The sequence below is a fragment of the Chiloscyllium plagiosum genome, unplaced genomic scaffold, assembly GCF_037043375.1.
Source record: "Chiloscyllium plagiosum isolate Xiang-an unplaced genomic scaffold, Cpla_swu_hap1 HiC_scaffold_19, whole genome shotgun sequence".
NCBI lineage: Eukaryota > Metazoa > Chordata > Chondrichthyes > Orectolobiformes > Hemiscylliidae > Chiloscyllium > Chiloscyllium plagiosum.
In genome coordinates this window covers 44,129,602-44,152,969 of record NW_028270157.1, presented here as the reverse complement: position 1 = coordinate 44,152,969, position 23,368 = coordinate 44,129,602, and the positions used below count along the sequence as shown (strand labels likewise).

Here is a 23,368-nt window from a genome sequence, read left to right as displayed (position 1 = left end):
CTCTTCTAACTTCCAGAGGATACAGACCTAGCCTGTCTTGCCTTTCCTCAGAAGCTAATCCAGGTATGAGTCTAGTAAAACTTCTCTGAACTTCTTCCTCTGAACTGAAATCGTTCCATAGCTACGGTGACCAGTATTGATGACTCCAGTTGCAGCCTCACCAGTTCCCTGTATAACTTAAACATAACCAGGTTCAGTCGAGACATTTGATTGAGCATTGGATGATTATTTGATTAGAAATAGTGAGCAGAAATGTAGGTTAAAGACAAGAGATTAGTTGATGATGCTTATTTGAGGAGCCAGTGTGGACATTATGGGGCAATTGGCCATGTTCTGTGGCTGTGCTCAACACAGGTTTTCAGTATCTCCTAAATAACCCAGTATTATTGACTTCACAAGTTGCATAACTATTAAGAATGCAGCCTAATTTATTGTGTTGAGCACATTTCCAGGGCTAAACTGAGTTGCCAGTTAATCAGTCTCCGTCTTTCCACTGACCCTCGAGTGTCAGTACTTGCTGATCATGACTGGTGGTACAATGGCATCCTGAGATTAGAAATTGCCACAGTAGACCAGGGGTTTTCAAAGCCTTCTCCACTGGAACTCCATTATAAGGCTGGAAAAGTGTCTCAAATCTTCACTGAGCACTGTAAAGGGTTTGTGTATGTCTCTGTTGGAGATGGAGAGGAGAGGAATAGGTTAAGGGTTATGAGGAAATTTCATAAAACTTCTATGCTTTTAAAGAAAAATAGTTTTTATTGCAGCCTGAGTCTCACCCACAACTTGAAAAACAGGTATGCGAACGTTGAAAGCTGCCTGACAGCTGTAGGTTTGGATGGAGCTTCCTGACTGCCATTGCTGCCTGACACATTGTTACCCCTGCAGTAAACTTTTGCTGGGGCTGAGATGCTTGAATACAACGTATCCTTGCTTGGTGATTACTTCCTACAGCAGATTGCCTGCAGCATTGATTTCTCCTTCCCTTCATTGTTACTGTTCAATAACAGCACAGGAGATGTGGGTGCTCCTTTCACTGTCCGATCTAACCGTACTGTAGTTTAGACTGATTTGGAGATGCCGGTGTTGGACTGGGGTGTACAAATTTAAAAATCACACAACACCAGGTTATAGTCCAACAGGTTTAATTGGAAGCACACTAGCTTTCGGAGCGACGCTCCTTCATCAGGTGATAGTGGAGGGCTCGATCTTAACAGAATTTATAGCAAAAATTTGCTATAAATTCTGTGTTACGATCGAGCCGTCCACTATCACCTGATGAAGGAGCGTCGCTCCGAAAGCTAGTGTGCTTCCAATTAAACCTGTTAGACTATAACCTGGTAGTGTGTGATTTTTAACGTAGTTTAGACTGCATTTGTCTATGCTGGACAGATTGATCTTGTTTAATAAGGCTGTGTGGGCTGCTTTTTTTCTTTGTAGAGTCTTTGAGGGATATTTATTTATTTATTAGAACATAGAACAGTACAGCATAGCACAGGCCCTTCGGCTCTCGATGTTGTGCTGATCTTTTATCCTACTCCAAGATCAAACTATTAATATGAAGCATTTTGATCTTGGGTGAGGCCTTTAAAGGCCTGTGTACAATGCTCCAGAAATTAGGCTTCAATCCAACATTATTACATTGTCAATGAATGGTTTCACATAATTCATTTTCTAAAGGAGTGAAATTATGATAAGAACTTCAGCTTTTGTCAGAAATGGAGATACAGTCTTTTGCCTAAATTAACCAGTGATTTTTAAAAATTTCATCCCTCTCTCTTGCTTCTTCCAGAATACTGCACGGCACAGAGGGAGATTGGTTTATATAGGTAGCGCAGGTTTGATGGACCAAAGAGTATTTTCTTGTCTCCCTTTTTAGGTTTCCAAGAGCTCTGAGAGGATCTTCATTTTAATATTTTTATTAAACTGGAACTGCAAACCGAAATGAAGCTCAGCACAACTAATGATTCTCAGTCTTATGCTGAAAATATCTGACCATGTCAAAAGAGAAGGTTACATCTAAAAATGGCAGGGAGGTTGAAACAAAATAGCCTGAGCGAATTACTGCTTTCCAGAAGTGTATTTGAGTTACTCTTGATATGGATAAAATATGTTGGACATTATTAAAATCCCAAATTAAAATAGAGTTGTGCTGGAAAGAATGCAAGAATCAGAAATAGGATCATTCAGCTACTAAAACGTGCCACGCCATTCCATAAAATCATGACTGATCTGCTCCAGGCCTCAATTCCTTGATTTCAAAAACTAGTCTGGCCCCTCTTTAAGTACTCTCTGTGATTTAGCCACCACAACTCTCTTTGCTAGAGAATTCCTGATATTCACTACATTCTGGGAGAAGAAATCCCTTCATGTCTCAGTTTTAAATAAGTGTCTCCTTATTTTGCAGCTATGCCCCTTTGTTAGTGATTCTCTCACTTTTTGGAAACTTCTCCTCAACATCTACCCTGTCAAGGAGAAAGTGAGGACAGCAGATGCTGGAGTGTCAGAGTCGAGAAGTGTGGTGCTGGGAAAAGCGGAGCATGTCAGCCAGCATCTGAGGACCAAGAGAGTTTGACATTTCGGGCATAAGCCCTTCATCCAACATGCTCTCATGCTCCTCAGATGCTGCCTAACTTGCTGTGCTTTTCCAGCGCCACACTTTTTGAATCTATCCTGTCAAGTCCATTCAGAATCTTGAATGTTTCAATAAGATCACGGTCATTCCTCTGAACTCCAGTGAATGAAATACTAACTTTTTTAGCCATTGTTGATAATTCAATCCCTTCATTCTAGGAATCAACCTATTGACTCTCTTTTGAACAAGCTGATATGAACTGATGTATAGAATTTGCTAACACCAGAATATGGTAGAGTGATGGTATGGTTAAAAAAATTGGAAAATAATTCAGATTCATTATGAAATTGTTTGGATGAATGGCAAATTCAGTTCAATTTTGACACTTCCTTTAAAGAAAATGTGATGTTTGCATTATGTAATGAATGGTATTGAATTAGTATGGAAAAAATTAGAAATCATCTGAAATTCACAGTAAAACTATCACTTGAAATCCTTAAGCAAAGTGGTGAAGCAGTCGAATAGTTAAAAGATTGCAAGGATATATGGCCCTACAGTAAAATTAACATTTACAATGCCTTAATCAGGGCTAAGTTAAAAATCACAACACCAGGTTATAGTCCAGCAGGTTTAATTGGAAGCACACTATGCTCCTTCATCAGGTGATAGTGGAGGGCTCGATCGTAACACAGAATTTGCAGCGTGATGTAACTGAATTTATACATTGAAAAATTGATTGTTAAGCCTTTCATCTGTTAGAATACAGTGATAGTTTCACTTCTTTCATGTGTAAATCACAATCTTTTTTTTTAAAGTTGCATTCTCAGGTTAGCTGTTAACAATGGTGATAGCTAGACAATATGTTGAAGATATTAGCCCCCTGTGTTCTCTATGACCTGATGTTTAGATTGATTCTAATCTAAAAAGTGAGATAACAGAGTTTTACATAAATTCATGCAGTTTTTGAGCTCAGAGTTCTACATGAATGTATGCAGTTTTTGAGCAACGTGCAATGTAACTCTGCAAGTACAAATTCACCCCACAAAATATATGTGTGCATGTGGGTCTTTGTCTGTCTGGGGTGGGGGTTGTGAGTGAGTGAGTGATAGTGAGGGTGTGTGTGTGTAGTGAGTGCAGAGTGTCTTAAGTCTGTGAGGGGGGTGCATGTGTGAATGTGGGAGTGTGTGTCTATAAGGGTGTGTGTGGGTGTCTGTGTGTACGTGTGTGTGTACGTGTGTGTGTACGTGTACGTGTGTGCGTGCGTGTGTGCGTATTGCAATGGTGATCACCTGTAATGTGACTTGAACCCAAGGTCCCGGTTGACAAAGCCAACACACCGGGACGTCCCATCGTGTCGGGCAATGGGACCCTATGTGAGAATCTGGCTATGTGGAAGGCATCTTGAAACCTATCGTACAGGGGATCTCCAGCTTCTGTCGCGACACTATGGATTTCTTACAGAAACTCAGCACCCACAGACCAGTCAAACCGGGAACTTTCCTCGTCACAATGGACGTTTCCGCACTCTACACCAGCATCCGCCACAAGGATGGCATCGCGGCAACAGCCTCAGTACTCAACACCAACAACTGCCAATCTCCAAACACCATCCTACAACTCATCTGCTTTATCCTCGAACATAACGTCTTCACCTTTGACAACCAATTCTTCATCCAGACACACGGAACAGCCATGGGGACCAAATTTGCACCCCAATATGCCAACATTTTTATGCACAGGTTCGAACAAGATTTTTTCTCTATGCAGGATCTCCAACCAGGAGAAAGTGAGGTCTGCAGATGCTGGAGATCAAAGTTGAAACTTTATTGCTGGAACAGCACAGCAGGTCAGGCAGCATCCAGGGAACAGGAGATTCGACGTTTCGGGCACAGGCCCTTCTTCAGGAATTCCTGAAGAAGGGCCTGTGCCCGAAACGTCGAATCTCCTGTTCCCTGGATGCTGCCTGACCTGCTGTGAGGATCTCCAACCAACATTGTACACCAGGTACATTGATGACATTTTCTTCCTCTGGACCCATGGCGAGGAGTCACTGATAAAACTACACAGTGACATCAACAAGTTTCATCTCACCATCAAACTCACCATGGACTATTCTCAACTGTCTGTCTCATTCTTGGACACGTGCGTCTCCATCAAGGATGGACACCTCAGCACCACACTCTACCGCAAACCCACAGACAACCTCAATGCTACACTTATCCAGCTTCCACCCAAAACACAATAAAACAGCCATTCCCTATGGACAAGCCCTACGCATAAACCAGATCTGCTCAGATGAGGATGAACGTGACAGACACCTGGAAGTACTCAAGGATGCCCTCACAAGAACGGGGTACGATGCTCAACTCATCGACCGCCAGTTCCGACGTGCCACAGCAAGGAACCGTAATGACCTCCTCAGGAGACAGGCACGTGCAGCAACTAACAGGGTACCCTTCGTTGTTCAGTACTTCCCAGGAGCTGAAAAATTATGCCATGTTCTTTGTGACCTGCAACACATTATCAATGAGGATGAGCACCTCACCAAGACCTTCCCCACACCTCCACTACTTGCCTTTAAACAACCGCCAAACCTCAAATAGATAATTGTTCGCAGCAAACTGCCCGGCTCTCAGGACAACTCCATACAACCCTGTCACGGTGGATGCTGCAAGACGTGTCAGATTGTGGACATAGATACCACTATTACACGTGGGAACACCTCCCACCTTGTACATGGCAGGTACTCATGTGACTCAGCCAACGTTGCCTATCTTATACGTTGCAGGCAAGGATGCCCGGAGGCATGGTACATTGGGGAAAACCGAGCAAAGGCTACGACAACGGATGAATGGGCACTGCACAACAATCAACAGACAGGAAGGTTCCCTCCCAGTTGGGGAACACTTCAGTGGTCCAGGACATTCAACCTCGGACCTTCGGGTGACCATCCTCCAAGGTGGACTTCGGGACAGACAGCAGAGGAAAGTGGCAGAGCAGAGGCTAATAGCTAAGTTCGGTACCCATAGGGAGGGCCTCAACTGGGACCTTGGGTTCATGTCACATTACAGGTGATCACCATTGCCACACACACACACACACACACACACACACACACACACACACACACACACACACACACACACACACACACACACACACACACACACACACACACACCACCCCAGACAGACAGACAAAGACCCACATGCACACATATTTTGTGGGGTGAATTTGTACTTGCAGAGTTACATTGCACTTTGCTCAAAAACTGCATACATTCATGTAGAACTCTGAGCTCAAAAACTGCATGAATTTATGTAAAACTCTGTTATCTCACTTTTTAGATTAGAATCAATCTAAACTCAGGTCATAGAGAACACAGGGGGCTAACATCTTCAACATATTGTCTAGCTATCACCATTGTTAACAGCTAACCTGAGAATGCAACTTTTCAAAAAACGTTTTGTGATTTACACATGAAAGAAGTGAAACTATCACTGTATTCTAACAGATGAAAGGCTTAACAGACAATCAATTCTTCAATGTATAATTTCAGTTACATCACACTGCAAATTTTTGCTATAAATTCTGTGTTACGATCGAGCCCTCCACTATCACCTGATGAAGGAGCGTCGCTCCGAAAGCTAGTGTGCTTCCAATTAAACCTGTTGGACTATAATCTGGTGTTGTGTGATTTTTAACTTTGTACATCCCAGTCCAACACCGGCATCTCCAAATCTTAATCAGGGCTAAATATATAAGGTGTCTTTACTCATAAATTTAAACTTACATTGCACCTAGACTACACTAGAATGATTAACATGTAGACAGATTCCAGGACAAAATAGAACATTACCCTTTGTACTTTGCGTCATTGTTGGGTTAAATCCTAATTCTTGACTCAGGCTCATTTGCATCTTACCACAATCATACAGTCACCTGGTCTCTTTTGAATACTGCACTCTAAACAATCCAAAAGCAACATACTGGTTGGATGCTGAAAATTTGAAATTTAGAAAAAGAATGCTGGAAGTGGTCAATAGGCAGGCAGAGAGGAACAGGCATGACCTTTCATCTTGATGACCTAACATCAGAATTGAAAAAGGTTAGAGATGATAATAGATTTTAAGCAAATGAAAGGGAGGAAAGTGGGAGAAATGAAATGGAAGGTTTGGCATAAAGTGCAAGGATTTAGCAATTTAAATGATTAAGGGTGCAGAGCCATAGGGTGTAGCAATGGAAGAAGTAAAGAACCAAAAGGTGGGTTTAGAGTAGGTGTGAATGGCAAACTGATGAACAATTACTGGCATGGAAGCAAAAGTAAAAGAAAAATTAGAGGAAAGTAACCCACAAAAGAAAAAAATAAACAAAATTAGGTGAGAGGTTATGGTCTGAAATTGAATGTAGAAGTGTGTATAATACCTAATCAGAAGATGAGCTGCTGTCCCTCTCTCTAACTTTGCAATGCTGCGGGAGGTTGAGCACAGACAGGATCAGCATGAAGGCAAGGTGGGGAATCCAGACAACGTGATCAGAAGCTCAGGCTCGTGTTGGTGGACTGAACGGAGCAAAGCTCTGTTCTGTTCATTGGAGAAACCAAATGCAGAGTGAGTCAAGCTTTGAGGAACATTGCCATTCCATTTGCAAGCACAGCCCTGAGCTACCAGTCATTTGTCATTTTAATTCACCACCTTATAGTAGCATAGAAGGGAGACATTGGGCTTGTCAGAGCCATTAAGCCAGGCTTTCACCATAGCCTTGTAATTGGATTACTCTCTTAGATAATATCAAGCATGTTTTTGGTAGCTATGATTAAATATGCCTCCATCACACTCAGGCAGTGCATTCCAGATCTTAATCACTTGCTGCGTAAAAAATGTTTATCCTTATGTTGCTTTTAGTTCTTCAAGTCATCTTAAAAATTGGTGTCCTCGGTCTTTGACCATTCTGCCAATGGGAATAGTTTCTCTCTATCCACTTTGTCCTTTAGTGACTTTGATCACTTTGAACAAATTTCCTTTCAACTTTCTCTTCTGCGAGGAACAAAGCCCCACCTTCACCAATCTGTCCTTTTAACTAAAAACTGGAAGATTTGAGTTATAAGGAGAGGCTGGATTGGCTGAAACCTTTTAACTGGACCATAAGAGGTAGAGGAGCAACCTTACAGAAGTTTATAAAATAATGAAGGGTATAGATAGGGTTAATGGTAATTGTCTTTTCCCAAAGGATGGGTATTTCAATCTAGGGGCATTTTTAAAGTGAGAGGAGATTTAAAAAAGACATGAGGGGCAAATGTTTTACATAGAGCATGGTTTGCATGTGAAGTTAACTTCCTGAGGAAATGGTGGATGTGGGTACAATTACAATGTTTATAAAACATTTGGACAAGTACATGAGAAGGAAAGGTTTGGAGATAGTGGGCCAGGAACAGACAGGTGGGACTAGTTTAGTTTGGGATTATGTTTAGCATGAACTGGTTGAACCGAAGGGTCTGTTTTCATACTGTATAATTTTGTGTTATGGTGGTATTTTATAAAATGTTTTTCAGAAGTCAGTGTGTGACACATCAACTGCATTTTCATCATCAACCTGAATTTTCAATTCAGTAGCAATTAAATTAGTTAAACGACATTTGAACTTTAGAAATCCATGCTGGCTTTCCTTGAATTCACATTTGTCCATGTTACTATTAATTTCATCCTAGATTATCAATCCCCAATGTTTGCCCACCTCTAAGATTAATCTGATTGACCTGTGGTTGCTAGATTTAAGTTTATTCCCTTTTTGAACAAGGGTATAACATCAGCAGTTCTTCACTCCTCTGGTACTACCCTTGTTTGGAAGCCCAATGTCGTTGTGGTTTCCACTATTACTCAGATGCATCCCATCTGATCTTAGTGGCTTTCTGTTTGTCTGCGTATACAGTAAAGCGTACAGAGAGAGAGGACTCGTGCAATAACTTAAGGGTTCCCACACTTCAAGCAAGAGGTGATACTGAGAAAAGGATCTTCATGATCCTTTTTGGTAACTTTTGCCAGCACAGGAATTGAACCCACATTGTTGGTGTCACTCTGCATTGCAAACCAATTGTTCACCCAACTGAGCTAACCCTAAGTAATACATTCTCTTTAACAATGTTTTAGCCCATCCACTGTCTTAACCAGTTCTTCTTTCACTACAGTTTGCGTAGCTCTGTGGAAAATACAGATGACAAGTAGGCATGTGATGCCTCAGCCATGTACTTTAGCTCAATGCAAATATCCGTTTCTCAGCACTATTCCTTCTCTTACTGCCCTCTATTTAGAGTCAGAGTCATAGAGATGTACAGCACAGAAACAGACCCTTCGGTCCAACACGTCCATGCCGACCAGATATCCCAACCCAATCTAGTCCCACCTGCCAGCACCCGGCCCATATCCCTCTAAACCCTTCCGCTTCAGATACCCATCCAAATGCCTCTTAAAATGTTGCAATTGTACCAGCTTCCACCACATCCTCTGGCAGCCCATTCCATACACGTACCACCCTCTGTGTGAAAAAGTTGCCCCATAGGTCTCTTTTATATCTTTCCCCTCTCACCCTAAACCTATGCCCTCTAGTTCTGGACTCCCCGACCACAGGGAAAAGACTTTGTCTATTTATCCTATCCATGCCCCTCATAATTTTGTAAACCTCTATAAGGTCACCCCTCAGCCTCCGACGCTCCAGGGAAAACAGCTCCAGCCTGTTCAGCCTCTCCCTGTAGCTCAGATCCTCCAACCCTGGCAACATCTTTGTAAATCTTTTCTGAACCCTTTCAAGTTTCACAACATCTCCCCAATAGGAAGGAGACCAGAATTGCACGCAGTATTCCAACATGGCCTAACCAATGTCCTGTATAGCCGCAACATGACCTCCCAACTCCTGTACTCAATACTCTTACCAATAAAGGAAAGCATACCAAACGCCTTCTTCACTATCCTATCTACCTGCGACTCCACTTCCAAGGCACTATGAACTACACTCCAAGGTCTCTTTGTTCAGCAACACTCCCTAGGACCTTACTATTAAGTGTATAATTCCTGCTAAGATTTGCTTTCCCAAAATGCAGCATCTTGCATTTATCTGAATCAAACTCCATCTGCCACTTCTCAGCCCATTGGCCCATCTGGTCAAGATCGTGTTGTAATCTGAGGTAACCCTCTTCGCTGTCCACTACACCTCCAATTTTGGTGTCATCTGCAAACTTACTAACTGTACCTCTTATGCTCGCATCCAAATCATTTATGTAAATGACAAAAAATAGAGGGCCCAGCACCGATCCTTGTGGCACTCCACTGGTCACAGGCCTCCAGTCTGAAAAACAACCCTCCACCACCATGAGATCTAACTTTACTAATCAGTCTCCCATGCGGAACCTTGTCGAATGCCTTACTGAAGTCCATATTGATCACATCTACTGCTCTGCCCTCATCATTCTTCTTTGTTACTTCTTCAAAAAACTCAATAAAGTTTGAGAGACATGATTTCCCACACACAAAACCATGTTGACTATCCCCAATCAGTCCTTGCCTTTCCAGATACATGTACATCCTGTCCCTCAGGATTCCCTCCAAACAACTTGCCCACCACCGAGGTCAGGCTCACCGGTCTATAGTTCCCTGGCTTGTCTTTACCACCCTTCTTAAACATTGGCACCACGTTTGCCAACCTCCAGTCTTCCGGCACCTCACCTGTGACTATCGATGATACAAATATCTCAGCAAGGGGCCCAGCAATCACTTCTCTAGCTTCCCACAGAGTTCTCGGATACACCTGATCAGGTCCTGCGGATTTATCCGCCTTTATCCGTTTCAAAACATCCAGCACTTCCTCCTCTGTAATTTGGACATTTTGCAAGATCTATTTGCCTACAGTCTATATCTTCCATATCCTTTTCCACAGTAAATACTGATGCAAAATACTCATTTAGTATCTCCCCCATTTTCTGTGGCTCCACACAAAGGCCGCCTTGCTGATCTTTGAGGGGCCCTATTCTCTTCCTAGTTACCCTTTTGTCCTTAATATATTTGTAAAAACCCTTTGGATTCTCCTTAATTCTATTTGCCAAAGCTATCTCTTTTGTATGCCACTCGAAGCTTTCAATGTTACATGTTGCAGTTTCCTTGCTGCTCCTATTTCTTGTTTCATTTTCCTTCTGAACTTTCTATATTCACTTGGTTCACATTTGTGTTATCAATCTGACATCAGTCATCAGCATCCTTTTTCTTCTTCCTCTTGCTTTCTGAGCACTTTCATCATCCAGGGAGTTTTGTTTGTAGTTTCTTTGCCCCTGGCGGGAATTAGCTCTACTGTACCTGTATTTTTACCCTCTTTAAAGGCAGCTTATTGTTCTGTTAGTTTTACCTGGAAATTGTTGATTGTTATTTACTGGGGCCATGTCTCATCCTTTGAAATTGACCCTCCATCAATTATTTCTCTTTTTTAATCTTAATTGAGATATTAAAGAGCTAATTTGCTCTGCTGCCCTGAAGGAAATTGGATGTCCTGAGGCTGGGGAGGGATGTCTCTCTCTTACAGGTAAATTGTAAGGAATTCATTCCACCCTAGCCGGAGGACATTCAGTTCCCAGCAGGACAGCAGAGCAAATGAGCTCTTTAACATCTAATAATAGCCAACTTAAATCTTAGATATTACAGTTTCTTTCTTCTAAACGTTCTCCTTTTAACACTTGATCCATTTTTCCTACCTCTCATGCTGACTTGCATTCACATCCTCCTCCAGTCTTCCATAGAGCTCAATACATGCTCGAGGAACAGCATCCCATCTTTTAATAAGGTGGAGTCTTCCTGACTCAACATTGAGCATGGCAGTTTTGGACTAAATTTCTGCCCCTTCCATCTTGTTCTCCTTTGCAGGATCATTTTTCTTTTACTTTGCTTTCAGATGCCAGCCATTTGTAATTTTGCCACTTGTCTCTGTTCTAGATGCCCTTTCTAGGTGCAATCTCTCCTCTGTCTTCCAATCTTTTACAGACCTTCTTTTGTGGTTTTCCAAACTTCTCCCTTTTACTTGCTCAACATCTACTACCATTTCTAGTGTTTTTCAGTTTTGATAAAAAGCCATTGACTTCCTGTCTCTCTCCCCAATTCTGCTGAACCTGCTGAGTACTTTGTTTCCCTTTTGATTAGGAGAAGAAAATTGTGTTGCCTCAGAAAATTGTGGAATAAGCAGCTCCTAACTAAGTGGGAGGTATGAAATTGGATTACATCAGCTTAAGTTTACAGTCCACAATGACAGGTCTTTCTGCAGCTTTTCACTGAAATGCTGTAAATGAAGTATTGAATCTAGATTATGATGTCAATGTAGCCCAAGAAAATTGTTCAGTTTAATAGGTAGGTTTTAACTGCTTTACGTAATGTGTTAAGGAATTAGGTGGAGGGAAAAATCATAGTAGCATTCAAAATACAGTTATATGCTATGGAATATTTGAGGAGTTTCAATGGACTAAATAGATTTTAACTTTTTGAAATATCTTGATATCCTTCCTGTATTTATCACAAGACATTTCTAATTACAGCCTCCCTGTTATCTACTGAATCTGCCAATATATAGTTTCTTTTTAATATTTTGATACTTTGTGATTCGTCACAAATTTGTAATGCACTGATTTACGTCTCTCTTTAGAATTCAGAAACTGGAAGGAACAATCTCATGTGCAACGCAACAAAGTGCCTGGTGTCGCTCGGGACCTGGAATATTATAACCAAAGAAAGGAGGAGACAGGAAATGAGGTAAGCCCATGTAATGAATGCTGTAATGGTGCTAATGTTTTGCAATTTCCAATTACTCTATGGCTACTATGTCTTGTACAAAATTTGGAAGGCAGACATTAGAAATTTGAAAGAGGGTGGCAGCTAAGTTTGATAGACTCCAGCTGGCACAAGGAGCACAGTGCAGGATTAATCTGTACTCATTGATTATGATACAGGCAATATACCAAGTTTGAATTCCTTCTTATCTCAGTGATTTCAGCCTGCCCGCTGGCTGTTGATTGTCTGGACAAATACAGGTGTCAATACAGGAACTTGCTGGCATAACATAAAGCTACCTCTGGCTAAAGAGCAGATTCAGTGGGCCCAGATGTTGCCTTTTTATGACTGGTAGGGGGGAGCATTTTACATATTCACTAACTTGCTGAGCCCACTGTTGAGAAAGCTCGCCCATATACCTTGCCAGTCAGCCTGTTAAGAGATGCTTCTTGGCCAAACACAGGCCTCAACAGTGGCCTCCTGGATCACCAGAAGATACCAGCCACCTCGAGACCAGCAGCTTCTGGGTCCTAGAGACAATCTGTTATACTCTTCAGGTATCCAAAAGTGAGTAGATAGATGTTTTTGTTACGTCATGGGGTAAACTCTCCTGCTTAATTTAAACCAGTAACACAGAAAACATTTATCCCATGCAGTAATCTGTGAAAATTCGAGAGGTCAAGAACTATTTAAAATAAAAATTAACAGTTTTATTTCTTCAAGTATAACAGAGACTAATTAACTAACAACTATTTATAATTCCTTCCTCTGACCTATCTTTTACTTTCCCTTCTATAATACTCATCTGATAAAACCCCTGATTAAGATTTACCAAAATTCCAACTTTTCAAAACCAGCCAGATGTTGAATCTTCTCATTATGTCTTCCTCTGTCTTATTTTCTTCTTAGGGATTTCTGCTTCACAAACTACTGATCAATAAAGGTACCTTTAAGTGGCTATTCTCCGGACAGTCTGCAGATGCTGGTGGCTTGGCAGTTCTCCCAACTGTTCAGTTTTCTCCGGTCTTATACCTCCAAAGCATTGGATTGTGTCATTGGCTTTTAAGATTGACAATATACAAAATTCAAACTTGGCCTTTTTGGGGTATAATTTAAACTGATTGGCCTAAACCAAATTTGTTTTGTCATCTCCAGGCAACCAGCGAATTGAGTTGTTTGACTAAATGGTACATTATATCTTGTTCAGAACAGTTGGTGCTATGTCAGGTAGTTCTGCTAGCTTTTAACTCTCTTAAAAGGTACAGTATACCCACATCTTCATAACACTTTTCATGTGGTGGGAGTAGGGAGTGTGGGCGGTGAGGGCAGACTTTTAGCTGGCTTTGAGAGACCTCCCACTAGCCCAACCTATCAGTCCTTCTGATTGCCCAGGAGATTAGCACAAATGGAGTCTTACCTCCCAGCCCCCACAAATAGACCAGGTCACCTAGGTTTACCAGTCAGAAAATCATCTACTTTTCAGCAAGGCAAGTCTAGGCCCTGGCAACTTAAGGCCCTTAAGTGGCCAATAATTGCCAGGCACCTTGTGCACACACAGAGCAAAATAAATTCAATCCAATCAACTGCAGTCACATCGGTTTCCTCTTGATCATCAATAAGGTTTTGGAAGATGCCATCATTAGTGGTATCAAGGGGCCCTCAGCTCCTGACCTCATTACAGCCTCGGTTCAAACATGAACAAAGGAGATGAATTGCAGAGAAGAGGTGAGAGTGACTGCCCGTGACATCAAGATCAACTGAGCATGTCATCGAAGAACCCTAGCAAAACTGGAGTCAATAGGAATCCAGGAGAAAGCCTTTCGCTAGTTGGAGCCATACCTTGAAGATAATTGTGGTTGTTGGACTTCAGGTCATCTCCATTCCAGGGCATTTCTGCAGGAGTTCCTAAGGATAGTGTCCTAGGCCCAACTATCTTCAGCTGCTTCATCAGTGACCCACTCTCCACCATAGGGTCACAAGTGGAGTTGTTCACTGATGACTGCACAATGTTCAGAACCATTTGCGACTCCTCAGACACTGAAGCAGTCCACATTCAAATGTAGCAAAACCTGGTCTATGCTTATGCAGTACAACATTACTTGTCACTTGTCAGCCCAGGTTCCGGACAATGACCATATCCAACAAGAGAGAATCTTACCATCACCTGTTTATATTCTGTAGCACTGCCATCATTGAATCCCCCACTGTCTACATCCTGGGGATTAACATTTACTAGAACTGTATAAATACAGTGGCTGTAAATGCAGTGAGTAACTCTACTGACTCCCCAAAGTCTGCCACCATTGGCAAGGTACAAGTCAGGAGTGCGGTGGAATAATTCCCACTTGCCTGGTTGAGTGCAACCCGAGCAAGACTCAAAAAGCTTGACACCATCCAGTTCAAAGTAGCATCCTTGACTGGTACTCCATTCACAACCTTCAACCCTCACTCACTCTACCCAAATCACAGTAGGGTGTACCATCTACAAGTTGTGCTGCAAAAATTCACAAAAACTCCTTAAGTTAGCATAACCTACAACCTCTACCATTTATAGGAAAAAGACAACAGATAGTTTGAACATCATCTGCAAATTCTCCTTCAAGCCACTCGCTGTGCTGACTTGAAACTCCTTCACCATTTCTTTAGGGATGATTTGTCAAATCCGTAAGCTCCCTCCCATGCAGCATTGTGGGTGTACTAACAATGGACTGTCGTAATTCAAAAAGGCAGTTCACTGCCATCTCCTCAAGAGCCGCTCGGAATGGGCAATAAAAGCAGGTTCAGCCAGCAAGGCCATTTCCCAGAAATGAATTAAAAGAAAATTGATTGATTATTTAAGAGCTTAAGTTGCTGCCAAGTTTAGAAACTCTTCAGTGGACCTTCTCGTCCAGCAGTTAAATGATGTGGTGGCAAGAATGACATAAGTATCTCTTCAGAGTCAATTCACCTGACTATTTCCCCTTCTCACCACCTCACTTGCCACCTAAAATGAAGGGCAAGATTTGCTCATTGTGACTGAAGCAGCTGCTGGTACTCACACAAGTGGCAAGTCTAACCTGGGAGACATTTGAGGAATGGCATAACATGAGACAGCATTGGAGGAGGAATCCTATATCTGCAGGAGACCCTCTACCTCCGGATACATACACATAATACAGTACAAATTGAGCAGATAGCTTTGCAGGGTAATGCTAGATTCAAGCTCCGAGGACCTAGATGCAGTACTGTAAGAAGTTCAGTAACTTGGCACAAATGTCTTACTAACTACTTGAACAGCACTGTTGAATTCACCACAAATTCATGACTCACCTACAAACAATCTACACCAATCCGGATTCAGACTTGATATTATGCTTCACTGCACACCTAACATTGGTGGATGTATCATACTCACTTCTCAAAGGTAGACACTAAGAAGTGGTTTCCCTTGGTTTGGGCATCTAGAATAAGGGGACATTTTAAGGATAGGGTCTGAGATGAGAAAATTCTTCACTCAGTATTGTCAATGTTTGAAATTCTCTACCGTGGAAGGCTGTGAACATACTATCATTGAACAGATTCATGATTGATGTAGGTAGAGTTTTGTGATCTCAGACCAAAGCATTTAGGGAATAGGGAGAGATCTGGAGACAGAGAATGAACTATGGTCATATGAATATGGGGCAGGCCTATGGAGCTCTAGGGTCTACCCTTCCCGTTTCTTTTGTTCTTACGAGCAGGAACATATTATTTATTTTGGAGCAGAAGTGCTTGAAGCATTTGAATTATTGTTTTCCTGGTCAAGAAGACTTTTACAAATTTCCAGTCATCTTGTGTGTGGCTTTGGTTTCTGTAAAACAAGGTGACTCTGTGGTTTACCATAAATAACTCTCATATATTTAGCTAACAGAGTTCCTTTTGCATTCTTCCTTGGCAAATTGTGATCATGCCAACATTCAAGTGGTCAAACTTGATCTATAACAGAGAGTGAATCTTCATCAAAGTCTACACACACATTTTTCATTGGGAGTAATTTTCAGTCTTTTTCTTTTAACTTTGTTTTATTTTCCAACTCTTCCCTCACCCTGGGACTTGACAAAGGTATGTTTTGACAGTGTAGTTATGTTAATTTAGCTCTGCATAGAACACAAACTGAAACCATATTGTGCATTCCGTTGAACAAAATAAAGAAGAAACTTTGATGATGTGTTTTACTGCTGGGTTTTACATATTCAGTTTGGATTTTGTCGGTTTTCCACTTCACACTAAGTAACAGCAACTTCTGGAAAAGCTGAATGAGTAAGAACATTCCTTTGAGCTCAGAAAGTAAAGAACTTCTTCCTCCAGTGGAATTTGAACCATTAAGTTAATGGGACATGGGTTCTGTTCTTCTGTTCTTTACACATTGAACTCCTGCTCTGATCACTCTGCTCTGGAAAATTGTCAAACAGAAGATGGGCATGTTTCCACAGACAACTTAAAGCTACACTCTTTCATTTGTTCTAGGAAGTTGGCATACTGTACTATTCTTCAGTAGGTAACAGTTGCACAGGTTGAGGTACCTTTTTTCATAATTTGTGTATTTGAGCAGGAATTGATACCCTACTGTGATATGATGATTTTTTAATGTTAGACTGTTTATTTTGTACTGACAACCTGATATTGGTACTGTTTTCATCTCCTCATGTGCATGTCATTCTTTTGTCTTAGGTAGATTTCTGTTGAGTGAATCATTGGTCTTTTGGAAAGAAACTTTGTATTGAGTTTTCCCTTTCTCTCTGATACTGGTACTAGCTGCATTGCTGGTGGCTTAGTACTTGGCAGAGGTGAAATAAAGAGGAAATCATGTAGTTGATATGTTCCCAAGATTAGCTAAGGAAGGTTGTCGTTCCCTGGAGCTGAGTTTGACAGAGAGGCAGTGGGTAGTGGTCATGTCACAGGTCTAGTAATACAGGACCCAAGATCTCTAGAGACAAGGATACAAATCTCAGAATTAAGTAAAAGTCTGGAGTTAAAAAAGTTATTCTAAAGGCTAGTTGGTTGCAAAAGCCCATCTGGTTCACAAATGTTCTTGCTTTGTCTGGCCTCCATGTGACCCAAATAATGTCATTAACTCTTAAAAGACTCTGAAAGGATTTTTCTGACAGAAAAGAAAAAAAAACTAGACAGACCATTAGCATTTGCCTACATACTGGAAAAGAGAGTAGCAACCCAACTCTGTCAAACCAGTAAAGCCCTCCTTAAACACATCAGGAGGCTTGTGACTTAATTGGGAGAACTGTTCCACAAACTGTCAGAGTATACTCATGGAATCATATGTTACAGGCAATGCCCCAGATACCACAGGCATGACAGACCCAGCAAAAGTGGTTTCTGGTACCTGGTGGTATTCAGTCAGGAAGGAATGTCCTAGAAGTTATCAACATTGACACCAGACTTCATGAAGCCTCATGGCAGCATGTTGAATACACAAAAAGGAATCTCCTGTTGAAGATCACTTACAACTGCTCCCCAATACTACACCCTATTCTTTCCCCCCCCCCAATAAAGAATCGCTCCTTCCCTAACAGCATTGTGGGTGCACCTATACCAGGAGGACTGCAGCAATTCTAGAAGGTTCCTCAACACCACCTTCTTGAAGGCAGGTAGAGATGGGCAATAAATGCCGGCCTGGGCAGTAAAGCCAAAATTCCATGAATGAATTTAGAAGAAGTAAAAGACTTTGGAACTCACTAACACAGGAGCGTTGAAGTAAGTAGCATTGATGCATTTGAGAGGAAGCCACAGAAGCCTACCGGGCACAGGAATAGTTGATTATGTTGGTAGATTTAGTGAGGTAAGACTGGAGGGAAGGAGCATAGAGATTGACACATCCTTTACTGTATACTGTATGCATTTTTAAGTAAATGTGACATAAAATGTAATTAATTTGCTATATGTCCCATCAAGAACGATTTGACAGTCATTTTGCACTATTAATCAATAAAACTACTTGTTCAGCAAGTTGTGCAATTTTAATTTACTTCATAAAGTAAAATACTGGGGGTGTCATCTGATCTAAACTGGCAACACTCAGTGGTTAGATAACATCTGAGAATGAAATGGAGTTAATATTTCAGATTCTTGGTGACAATTAATAACCTGAATTGTTAACTTGTTTATCACTCCACATCTCTGTCTCCAACTGTTGAGAATTTTTAACATTGTTTTGCTTCTCATTGTGAAATAAAACTTGGAAATGGTTCCTCATTGTGTTTTTCTTGTTAATACACATACCAGAAATCAGTACTTTCCTTGTGACAGTAAGGAAATAGCTCATTGTATTTGTTAATGTTTGGTAAAAACATTTTGATTTGATTTGGCATATGATCATTTTTAATTGTGGTCACTTCTTCTGTACATTCTGTGACAGACAGTGGGGTAGGAGTTTCTCTTATTGCGTTATTGATGGTATTTAATTTTAGAGTCATGTGATAAACAACCAAAATCTGACTAAAGTGGAATTAATGGGATAAAGTGGGACCTCAACTGAGTATAGTGGGGTGGATTGGGGGAGGCGATCTTGTCCAGAACAAAGCAGCTTGCTTGGTTGGTACCACATCCATAGAATCCCTGCAGAATCATAGAATCCCTACACAGTGTGGAAACAGGCCCTTTGGCCCAACAAGTCCACACCGACCCTCCAAAGAGTAACCCACCCAGACCCATTTCCCATTACTTTACACTTACCCCTGACTAATGCACCTAACCTACACATCCCTGAAATACTATGGGCAATTTAGCATGGCCAATTCACATGCACATCTTTGGATGCTCACGTGGATCCACAGGCATCCACTCCCTCCATCACTGATGCTCAGCAGTGTGTGCCATCTATAAGGATGCACTGCAGAAATTCACTGTGGCTCCTTAAATAGCACTTTCCAAATCTTTGACATATTACCATCCAGAAAGATAAGGGTATCAGATACATAGAAGAACTACTATGTGCACTTGTCCCTCCAAACCCTCTACCGTCCTGGTTTGGAAGTGTATTGCCATTCATTCACTATCACTGAAATAACTTCATGGAGGCCTGTATCCTGTCACTAAGTCACCCTTGATTTACACGAGTGCAGTACAGGGACTCTGACCAGCCAGCTCAGAGCCAGTCCCTAGAGTGAGGAGAATCCTTAAGACTTCTGTTTATTTTTTTTTCCCTGGAATCCTTGTGTAACAGCACTGTGTGACTACCTACTCCAGATTGACTGCAGATATTCAAGACAGCATGTCAGCCCCACCTTCTTGAGGGCAATTAGGAGACTTGCACATCCTGTGACTGGATTTAAAAAAAGCTGTTGCAACCCTCTCCTCCTATCTGTCTCTGTCTCTCTCACACACTCACCTGAATACCCTATAACAAAACTACCCATCTTGCAGCCAAGTCTTCGCCGTAGCGATGATATCATCCTTCCACATTGGCTTTGTGTCTTCACCTCATCAATCTTATTCCTCAGGCTTCATGCATATATTCCACCTAACCTTGCTAACCTCTCTGCTTTCTTATCTAGCCTATTTTTAGAAATTAAAACTAGTGTTTTAATTACTAATTTCATTTTAGCTTCTGTCCCCTTTAAACTTCATTCCAGGATCCCATCCCCATCAGTCTAGTTTAAATCCACCCCAACAGCATTAACAAACCTTCCACAGGCATATTGGTCCTGTTCCTGTAACCCATCCAACTTGTACAGGACTACCTGCAATGGTCCTATTGCCTGGAATGGTCCTGCTGCCTGAGAATAATTTTGAAGAAGAGTCATACAGGATTCATAATATTTTTTTTTTCTCGCTGCACAGATGCTGCCAGACCGGCTGGGTTTCTCCAGTTTTCTCTTGTATGTTTCAGATTTCCAGTATCCTCAGTACTTCGCCTTTGCATTTACATTTTATGCCAACTTGGAGTTGTCCATTAGTTGCTTTAAAATAATTTCCCCATCCCACTTCCTTTCCTTGTTCTAACTATGATCTTCCTTTCTCCTCTAATGCTCTCCTGTCTCTTATGTATCTTGTGGGTGCCCAGTTTGCCTGAGAGCTCTACCTCCTGCAACATGGACCCCATTCCCACTAAAGTGTGACCATCCAACTTCCCTGGCCAGCCCTTTTGTTGGTTGACGTTCTGTGTTGCATGTTCCTTGCATGCCTCCGTTTTCAAGACCACTGCCATTAACTTGTCTTTAAAATACAAGCATACTTGGCCTTTGTCCAATGCCATGGTCCATCCTCACCTTCTGCATGCAGCCTGTGAGCACATCTCGCTTCTGTTGTCTGATTTAATCTCACTTGATTCCACAAATATTTTGTTGCAATCAAAGCATCCCGAGTACTGATTGATCCTATTCCCAACCCCTATGCTGTTATCCTCAAAACATCTTCTCTCCCTTCTCATTTGAGGCAGCCAGTTTATATATTAATGGGAAAATATGGGGTTTGGATCCATGTGAAGATTGTCAACACTTGGTAGTTCCTGTGAATTATCTCAATGGATCTACTGCTTCCTCTCTATTGTTAGTTGCGTGTTCACATCCAATAAGGAAGGGCTGTTATATTGTTTCATTTAACATTAAGGATTTTGAAATTATCAACGTTGAACCCCACGACAAACATTATATCCTCAGTAGTCATTCCACCTCACTGCCCAGCCACTATTGATGTTCTATCCTGTTTGACCCCATATAATTAATGCCCACTTCACCTCTGAAACATTCACTGCCTCTGATAATGTCAGCTATACATTTTGTATTGCTTAATTCAATTATTTTAATGCTCTCCTGATTGGTCGTCCACGCTTTCTAAATTTCAACTGGCACAAAACTGCTGTTCCTGTCTTATCCTGTTCACTAATCACTTCATATTCGCTGACCTGCATTGACTCCAGTTTCCACTGCTGCAATTTAAAACTCCTATCCATTCGTTAAAATAATTATTTTTGTGTCACTTCCTCCCAGCCCCATTAACCACATGCCACCGATAATTCTTCTCCTTCACCAATTGGATACCAAGTGTTTCCCCCCTTGGGTTCCTAATTCGTAAATCTCAAATGGCTAATGTTTAGGGGAGAAGAAGGAAAATGCTTTAAAGACATTCAGAAACTTACCTTCAAGCCTGCCAGCATTGTTATTATTGACTGAAAAGGAGCATGTCTGCAGTCACTTGTTTGTCAAGCTGCATTATGTTTGAGTCATAACATTTCCATGACTAGCCAGACTAGCAGCAGACAAGGACTAAAAAGGAGCAAAACCTGATTTCCCCAGATTCCACTTCCTCATGGGACATCCTGCCCACAAGCTCAAAAGTCTGCAGTTTGAGAATCAGCCTGAATTATGGCAGAAATGTGCAATCTATCATCAAATCAAGTTGACACCTTACAATGATGATTGATAAAGTGCCACGTTGGAGACTTCTTAAAATTAAGCCCCTTGGGATTAATGGAGAGGAATGTCATTGTGATAATGTCACTAGACTAATAATCCCAAGGCCCAGGCTGATATTCCAGGGCATGAATTCAAATTTCAGTTTGTCTGATGGTGAAATCTGAATTCAATAAATTTTGGATTTAAAAGCTAGTTTAAGGGTAACTGTAAAACTGTTAAAACACTGGTGTTTTAATTCCATTGATGTCCTTTAGTGAAGGAAATCTGTCATCCTCACATGGTCTGGCCTATATGTGACTCCAGACCCACATCAATGCGGTGGCTCTTGAGAACTCTCTGAAATGGTCTAGCAAGTGCCTTTATTGTATCAAATATGACAATCTTGACAAAGGATTGAAAGACAGACCCAGGCACTGGAAATGACCATGGCAAACACAGCCCTGTTGACCCTGCAAAATCCTCCCTGCTAACATTTGGGGAGTTATGCGTAAATTGATGGAGTAGTCAAGCAACAGCCTGACATTGTGAGGCATAGTTGTGTGATTGTGACTATGTCCCAGATACTATCACCGTCAGTCCTGGGTATGTCTTTACCTCACCGACAGGGTGTCATTTGAGTGAGAAGGGGTTGCTTGGGAGCCCTCAACATTGACTTCAGACCCCATGAAGTCTCATGGCATCATGTCAAACATTTCCAGGTAACCTCCTGCTGACTTACCCTCTTTTTGTATTATTTGCTATAAATTCTGTGTCTTACGATCCTGCCCCACGAGTTACCTGATGAACGAGCAGCGCTGTGAAAGCTAGTACTTTCAAATAAACCTGTTCGACTATAACCTGGTGTTGTGTGATTTTTAACTTTGTCCGCCCCAGTCAAACACCAGCACCTCCACATCTTTGCATTCTTTGGTAGATGAATCAGTTCTCCATGTTGAAAACTGCTCAGAAGTTTGGTAAGGGCACAGAATGTATTCTAGTTAGAGGACTTCAATGTCCATCAAGTGTTGCTTGGCAGCAGTACTACTGATTGAGCTAGCTGAGTCTGAAAGGACATAGCTACTAGACTGGGGCCTGCATCAGGTGGAGAGGGACTCAAGCAACATAAAACATAGGATCATGTGTGGGTCATGCATTGAGCCTGTCCCACCACTCAGTGAGATCACAGCTGATTTGTGGCTTAACTCCGTATACCTGCCTCTAGCCCATATCTCTTATCAAAAATTTATCTCTCTCTGCTGAAAGAAAATTCTGCTTGACGTTGTCCTAACTGAAGTATGCATTGTAGATGTATATATCTGTAAGTGTATCGTTATGAGCTCCCACTGCATAGTCCTGCATCCCACTGCATAAGAAATATGGAGGTGAAATCCCATCTTTTTATTGAAGAAACCCTTGATAATGTCTCCTGGCTCAGGGGGTAGAGACACTATCACTGTGCCACAAGGGCGCTACAGCACCCCCCCCCCCCCCCCCCCCCCCACCACCCCCCACTACTCTTTGGTTACATTTAAAAACAAAATCTAACCCAATTTTTCCACAACAGTGGCATTATTGTTGTACTAAACAAGTCAAACTTTGAGCAAATAAAGCAACTCTAAATTGGGCACCTGTAA

At 41.6% G+C, this 23,368-nt stretch overlaps 1 protein-coding gene across 2 annotated transcripts in view; it reads left to right on the top strand.

Moving 5' to 3' along the window:
- Window positions 1-23,368, top strand: part of b4galnt3b (beta-1,4-N-acetyl-galactosaminyltransferase 3b) — a 215,284-nt gene that overhangs the window by 59,031 nt on the left and 132,885 nt on the right. For both annotated transcript variants that reach the window (XM_087997275.1, XM_087997276.1), the window contains exon 2: window positions 12,242-12,348. In XM_087997275.1, coding sequence (XP_087853401.1) covers window positions 12,242-12,348 — 107 coding nt within the window. The remainder of the gene's footprint in view (window positions 1-12,241; window positions 12,349-23,368) is intronic.